Genomic DNA, 6,929 nt, shown 5'->3' with positions numbered 1-6,929 from the left:
TGCAGCGTTAACTGTGAGTTACAACAGCAAAATCATCACTTCCTGCCACTGCAGTGGTGGTGTCTGAAACATCAGGTTAATCCAAAGGGACGAAATGGGAGCGAGCGCAAGGCCCCAGCCGAGCTGGGCTGGGCCGGGCCGGGCCGGGCCTTTGCAGTCTTTACAAGAAGAGGGGGAGGAGGCCTTGCTGCTGCTGCTGCTGCTGCTGCTGCTGCTAAAAGCTCCAAACTTCTCAAACCAGTCAAACGTATGTGCAAAGAGAGCAGGTGCATTTAAAACACACACGTTTACACATCATTTGGTCGCTGTACTAAAAACTTAAATATCAAGAGATTACGCTCACATCAATCCCTTCCCTTTTTATTTTCTCCAATCCTTTCTGCTATTATCGCCTCCCTCTCTCTCTCTCGCCCTCCCTCCCCTCCCTCCGTCTCCCTCTTTTCGCTCGCTCGAATCGCGAGCGCCCAGTGCACCAAGTGTGCACGCGACGTGCCCCAGTGCATGACGCCGGACCAATCAGAGGGCGCCATTCCGAAAGTTTACCTTTTATGGCTAGAGCCGGGCAACGGGCGCCGTATAAAGCGCATGCGCCCACAGCTAACGGATTCACTCTGAGCGCCGTCACGCAGCAGCTCCGTGCGGGATAATCATTTGCCTGAAAACCCCTTAAAGCGAAAAGCCCCCCACACACCCAAAGGTAAGGACGACGAGCTTCCACACATTTATTCATTTTAAAAAAACAAATACAACATTATTGTTAATATTTCTGTCGTGAAAACGTTAATTGATTTGGATTTCTTTTTTTAAAAAATGTACATATATTGGGTGCAAACATGGCTGGGACCACGCGGTTCTTTGTCTCGACCAAGATCAAAGTGGAAAAAGCCACTATTCACCATTTGACGTGCTCAGAAAAAAAAATGTGCTTATTGCGGCCAATATTTGCATCCTCCTAGGATGCTGCGGTCGGTGCGAAATCTCAGACACGATCGCACTCGCATCTTACAGGTGCCTCTGATGCAAGCCGGCTTTTTTTTTTTTTTTTTTTTTTTTTTCATGGGCATGATGCCCTCGAGATACACATCTCGTTCTTTGTGAGACCGGTTTTTGCGGTTGGTAGTTGCGCAATATCCGTGCGCCGGCTTAGCGGCTCCTTCGCCGTTGCAAAAGCCGGAGGGATTTTTTTTTTTTTTTTTTTTTTTTTTTTTGAAAGGGGCTTGTTGGAGGAGTTGGGAGGTCGTCTGGTTTCAGGCGGCTCCCTTTGTGCGCCCGATGCGAACGGGGTGTGACCTACTTTGGTTAGCATATTAGCATAGCTTCATTAAGCTAACGACGCCCTTCAGTTGGACCGTTATATCGAGGTTGTCTTTCGTATTCTTTTTTTTTCTCTTTAATCTTCGTGACCACTCCCATGTCGTTAGAATCTTAACTTATTTAAATATTGAGGAGGGCAAGGGGGCTTGGAGCAGGAAATGCCTCAACGCCCACATGAGGTAATTGTCGTGACAGAACGCACTTCTTTAATCATTAACGTCTTTGCAAGGCTGCGTTCAAGGGAAGTGAGAGAGAGCGAGAAAAAAAGAGGAAATTGCCAGTGACTAATCATTCACTCGTAGAAAAGGCGTGGCCTTCAGGAAATGGAGCATCAGTCAAGGACTTGTGACCTACTCATGAGTCAACATGAGCTCATAATGAAATAACGTAACATTTTTTCCACTCAATCTATAATTTAAGTTCCCGTTATATTGGGATTTCTTAAAAAAGAAAAAAAATCTTGTACATCTTGTGCAGTGGGAATGAATGGTTCGGCTGATGACGCATTAATCTGTAAAGATAATCTTTCTCCATATTCAAACACTCGGGGCTGAAAGCTAATTGGACGGGGGCTTGCGGAAGAGAGTTGTGTGGTGACCAGGAGGGAGTGGTCGCCCGGGCCGTAGCGACGTCTGTTCCCTCAATGCCCCCCTCTCGGCTCTGGCTGAGCGCCATGGCGCCGGTAGCCGCAAAGCTGCTCTAAAAACCAACCATGTCCTTATATGGTAATGATAGAATGCGGCGCCATTTCCCTTTTGTTCTGCGCCTGTGCGCAGTGTTGGGCCGCGTGCTCCCCCTAGAGGCGGGCGCGGCGAACTGAACAGGAAGTGAGAGCTCGGCGCGTTCACGGGGCGTTGGAGGCGGGAGGAGGCATGTGAGCCCGAGTGTTTTAACGATTGTCGTCTTTTTCTCTTTACTTATTTTCCTTCTTTTGCTCTCTGCAGTTCAGCCATGGAAGATGAAATCGCCGCACTGGTTGTTGACAACGGATCCGGTATGTGCAAAGCCGGATTCGCCGGAGATGACGCCCCTCGTGCTGTCTTCCCCTCCATCGTCGGTCGCCCTAGGCATCAGGTGAGGCTAACCGGCTAACGTTAAGCTAGCATTTAACTACTGCCACTGGCTATTACGTACATTAACTTCTTGAAGGCTATTATTAATTTTGTACTATGCTAATGCTAATTGCATTTTATGCTAATGCTATATTTCTACATTGTTGATGCTAAACAATTTTTATTATGCTAATGCTTGAATATTTTTTACAATTCTAATGCTAATGCTTAAATGTATTTTTTTTACCATGCTAATGCTAAACCTTTTTTTTTTTTTTTTTTGCCTTTTTTACACATAGAATGTTTGAACATTCAGCCACCTTTGAAGTTTGTAGAATGCGGCCTACTGGTTACTGAGAGCGAAATTGAATACTAAACCTCTTTCCCTTTTTTTTTTTTCGTCTGCAGGGTGTGATGGTGGGTATGGGTCAGAAGGACAGCTACGTTGGTGATGAGGCTCAGAGCAAGAGAGGTATCCTGACCCTCAAGTACCCCATCGAGCACGGTATTGTGACCAACTGGGATGACATGGAGAAGATCTGGCATCACACCTTCTACAACGAGCTGAGAGTCGCCCCTGAGGAGCACCCCGTCCTGCTCACAGAGGCTCCCCTGAACCCCAAAGCCAACAGGGAGAAGATGACCCAGGTATATAGTTAACTCGTAGCACATGAAGGCTATATAACCAGATTTCTTTCGTTTTCCATTCTCCCCTATTCATTCTTTCTCCTCCCATCATTCCTTCCCTCAGGAACTCTCTCCTATAAGATGATCTATCATCAACAGGTCTCTCTTGACTGTGTGCCTTTACCTGCACTTGTCTTTCTTAGCAAGCAGTCAGTAGTAAACAGCACCCGTTAAACCTCTGACATGCACAAGTGTGGAAGAGATGTTGACTTTCTGCACCTGGTTTCTACTAACTTGACTCCTTAGCCTCACTCTTATGCATGGAGTGCAGTGGCCACAAGTCTGGGATAGTTTGCGCACGGCGGGCGTTTAACTCTACTCGTGTCCTCTCTCTGCAGATCATGTTCGAGACCTTCAACACCCCCGCCATGTACGTCGCCATCCAGGCCGTGCTGTCCCTGTACGCCTCTGGTCGTACCACTGGTATCGTCATGGACTCCGGTGATGGTGTGACCCACACAGTGCCCATCTACGAGGGCTACGCACTGCCCCACGCCATCCTGCGTCTGGACCTGGCTGGCCGTGACCTCACAGACTACCTCATGAAGATCCTGACAGAGCGTGGCTACTCCTTCACCACCACAGCCGAGAGGGAAATCGTGCGTGACATCAAGGAGAAGCTGTGCTACGTCGCCCTGGACTTCGAGCAGGAGATGGGCACCGCCGCCTCCTCCTCCTCCCTGGAGAAGAGCTACGAGCTGCCCGACGGACAGGTCATCACCATCGGCAACGAGAGGTTCCGTTGCCCAGAGGCTCTCTTCCAGCCATCCTTCCTGGGTACGTTTTCCCAACTCGATCGCGATGCACCCGACGGGTGGCGAGATGTTGAAACCCTCAGCCGCGTCGTTCTTCCATCAGTCTAACCAGTGTGTTCAATCCGCCCTCAGGTATGGAGTCCTGCGGAATCCACGAGACCACCTACAACAGCATCATGAAGTGCGACGTCGACATCCGTAAGGACCTGTACGCCAACACCGTGCTGTCTGGAGGTACCACCATGTACCCCGGCATCGCCGACAGGATGCAGAAGGAGATCACAGCCCTGGCCCCCTCCACCATGAAGATCAAGGTGAGTTGACGCTCTGGACGGCCCGAACGGTGGCCGCCTCCTCAGCTCGGTTACCATCTGCTGGAGAGTTCTCGGTCCTAACGGGTTTTGTTCCTGTGTCCTCTCGCAGATCATTGCCCCACCTGAGCGCAAATACTCTGTCTGGATCGGAGGCTCCATCCTGGCCTCCCTGTCCACCTTCCAGCAGATGTGGATCAGCAAGCAGGAGTACGATGAGTCCGGCCCCTCCATCGTCCACCGCAAATGTTTCTAAACAGACTGTTCCTTCTCCCCATCCCCAACCAAATGCCCAACAACTTCAGCTCTGTGCAAAACAACCACACCACACATTTCTCATACGCACTCAGGCGCAGAGCCTAGATGACCAACTCATTGGCATGGCTTCAGTTATTTTCGGCGCTTGACTCAGGATTTAAAAAAAAAATAAAATAAACTGGAACGATGAAGGAAACGGTAATGTTTTTTTTGGCTAGGTAAATAAAAAAGCACCCCAGACTTCTGCACTTTGCAGCTGGGGACATGAAAAATGTTCGTTTTATTTTCTTTTAGTCATTCCAAATGTTTGTTAACTGCATTGTTCAGAAACATGATTCCAAATGTTAACTGCATTGTTCAGACACGTATTCGCCTCTGTGAAGGCTGCCCAGTGGTTGGAGCATACTTAAACATGGTTATAGTATTGCTTGTATGTAAATTATGTCTGGGTTTTTTGTACTTTCAGCCTTAAAAAAATATCTTGGTCCTGTTTAATTTTTTTTTGTTTTTGTTATGCAAAACCCAGTCATAACCTTTCCCATGTTGGAGGTTTCACTCCCCGGGGTAATTGGGGTTAAGGGGCCTCGACATTATGGGGTTTAGGGTGCCAGATTGGTGGGGTCAACCTGTACACTGACTGAACAATCCCAATAAAGTGCACATGTGTTCCAACGTCTGACTCATGTCTTTTTGTGTTGGTACGTGTAATTATCTAAATTAAATCTTTTTAAAAATGGCCTGCTTCTTAATAGTATTTTAACTGAATTATATTTTCTTAATGAAATGTGTCTTTAAACGGCTGCTCTGATTTACTGCTGCCAATTTGCAGAACTTGCACTTAGTCTAGTAGGTTTGTTGCAGAAACTGGCATGAAGTGTAGAGTTTTGTTACAATCTTTCATTATTCAGGTTTTTTTGCCTCATGGTTATCAGATCTATAGGTTTACTTGGAGAGACTTCGAATAATTCCTGCAAAAATCTAGCAATTACACTAAACTGCTTTTTGATTGTACTTGTAGCAACAGGTATCTCAGACTTTCTAAGGGCCTCGGTGTGATCGCTCAAGCAATTTGTGCATTTCCTGATTGCATCAAATCCAGTAACTAGCTATGACAAACTGTCAGCCATAATAACAGAGAATTAAAGGTGAGGTAGATTTCAAGGCAAAACTAAAGTTATTCTCAATAGCAGTGGAGTTGCATTAGAGCGGCACTGTTACTAAACTGGTTGAATTTAGACGTGAATGTCCGTATCTGCTGTGAAAATGTTTTTCATCATCATACAGTACATGTTTATTTTTATATGGATCTCATATATTTGGGAATTTAAAATTGATGTTTTATATTAGCTGCTAGCTCGCTTTCTCTACTCAGATACGCAGAGCCGAATGAAAACACACGGTAAGCAGGAAGCCAAACAGATTGAAGAACTGGAACTGAAAATCCCTTTTGATTGCCACAAAAGAATAACCCTAAAGAGTCTTAAAGAGTTAGAATTTTCTGGAGTTTCTGCCCCAGGATGAATGTACATATAATGTTTGTTTGTGTTCACTCACTCAGCTGATATGTTGTTAAACAGTGAGCTGAAAGATCAGGGCTTCCTCAATAATGACTCACCACAAGAGCTCATTAGTCCCTGGTCACACGTAATACTCCAGTGATTCACCATGACTTGATTTATGGTTCCCCCTGGGATCATGAGACCTCGTCGGATTGTTTTTCCGAAGATAAAGAATAAGAAGCAGAGAGTGCTGATGTGTGATTCTTGTGCATGGAAAATTCTCGCGAGCTTTCAATAGCTTTTGCTCAGTTGCAGCTCTCAGTTCCTTGATCGGAGGAATGGACCCTTCTCGTCACCCTGCCAATAGAAAACAACACACAGTCACATCACATAACATTTAGTTCTTCTGATCTGTCTCCCAAATGTTGAATAAAAATTATTAAAATAAATTAGCCCAGTGAAATGCGCAGTTTGAACAGCAGATGGCACTATCAGTCAATTTTTATTCGTATCCGTAAAGACGTTTTGGTGGGCTGTGACCTAATAATTTACTCACATAATTTACTGTACATAATGCATAATTTACGAACCTTAAACGACAAAATGAGAATACAGGGTCTCGGTTTGCTTTGAAAAGTTTGAATACATTTTGCAGTCAAAGTTTTCTTATGGACTTGTGGGCAGCGTGAATTATTTCCTGCTCCTCTTGCGTACAGCCCCATTGTAATTCGTGTAATTCGTGTAGGGCAAACCTTCCTCTTCCAACAAGGTGTCATTTGTGGGAATCGTCAGTTCCGACTGGATCTACAGTTCGCGTACACTGTAAATCCGCGCCCCCTATCGTCACATTATGGGAAGGGCAACTTTTCTTTGGTCGCATGGCAACTAGTGGGCTCGCGAGCTCGGATCGTTTTTATCATCAATGCGAGTGTTAATAGCTAAATTTAGCGGTTTCTCTGAATAATGCAGCTTCTAGCGGAACATCAGTGGCACCGTGCTGCGCGTCTGGTGACGAGCTCGCCAGAAATATGGACCCTCGTCTTGGGTGGAGCC

The 6,929-nt window shown here is 46.2% G+C and overlaps 1 protein-coding gene across 1 annotated transcript; it reads left to right on the top strand.

Moving 5' to 3' along the window:
- Nucleotides 1-541: 541 nt before the first annotated feature.
- Nucleotides 542-5,049, top strand: actb2 (actin, beta 2). The gene is made up of 6 exons (XM_076032297.1): nucleotides 542-697; nucleotides 2,259-2,388; nucleotides 2,775-3,014; nucleotides 3,392-3,830; nucleotides 3,941-4,122; nucleotides 4,232-5,049. Exons 2-6 carry the CDS (start codon nucleotides 2,266-2,268, stop codon nucleotides 4,373-4,375), a joined length of 1,128 nt encoding a protein of 375 aa, XP_075888412.1. The 5' UTR covers nucleotides 542-697; nucleotides 2,259-2,265; the 3' UTR covers nucleotides 4,376-5,049.
- Nucleotides 5,050-6,929: the final 1,880 nt, after the last annotated feature.

Source organism: Nelusetta ayraudi, unplaced genomic scaffold (assembly GCF_046127955.1).
Source record: "Nelusetta ayraudi isolate G7.1 ecotype Tasmania unplaced genomic scaffold, CSIRO-AGI_Nayr_v1 ptg000034l, whole genome shotgun sequence".
NCBI classification, from domain to species: domain Eukaryota; kingdom Metazoa; phylum Chordata; class Actinopteri; order Tetraodontiformes; family Monacanthidae; genus Nelusetta; species Nelusetta ayraudi.
Note: the sequence above shows the minus strand (reverse complement) of the source record. Positions and strands in the feature narration are given on the sequence as shown.

What these genes read in the sequence shown, in the direction of transcription:
- actb2 (XM_076032297.1), top strand. Translation starts at nt 2,266, where the DNA reads ATGGAAGATGAAATCGCCGCACTGGTTGTTGACAACGGATCCGGTATG. An exon ending in TCGGTCGCCCTAGGCATCAG is followed by an intron (nt 2,389 to 2,774) that starts GTGAGGCTAACC and finishes TTTCGTCTGCAG; the next exon opens with GGTGTGATGGTGGGTATGGG. An exon ending in CTTCCAGCCATCCTTCCTGG is followed by an intron (nt 3,831 to 3,940) that starts GTACGTTTTCCC and finishes ATCCGCCCTCAG; the next exon opens with GTATGGAGTCCTGCGGAATC.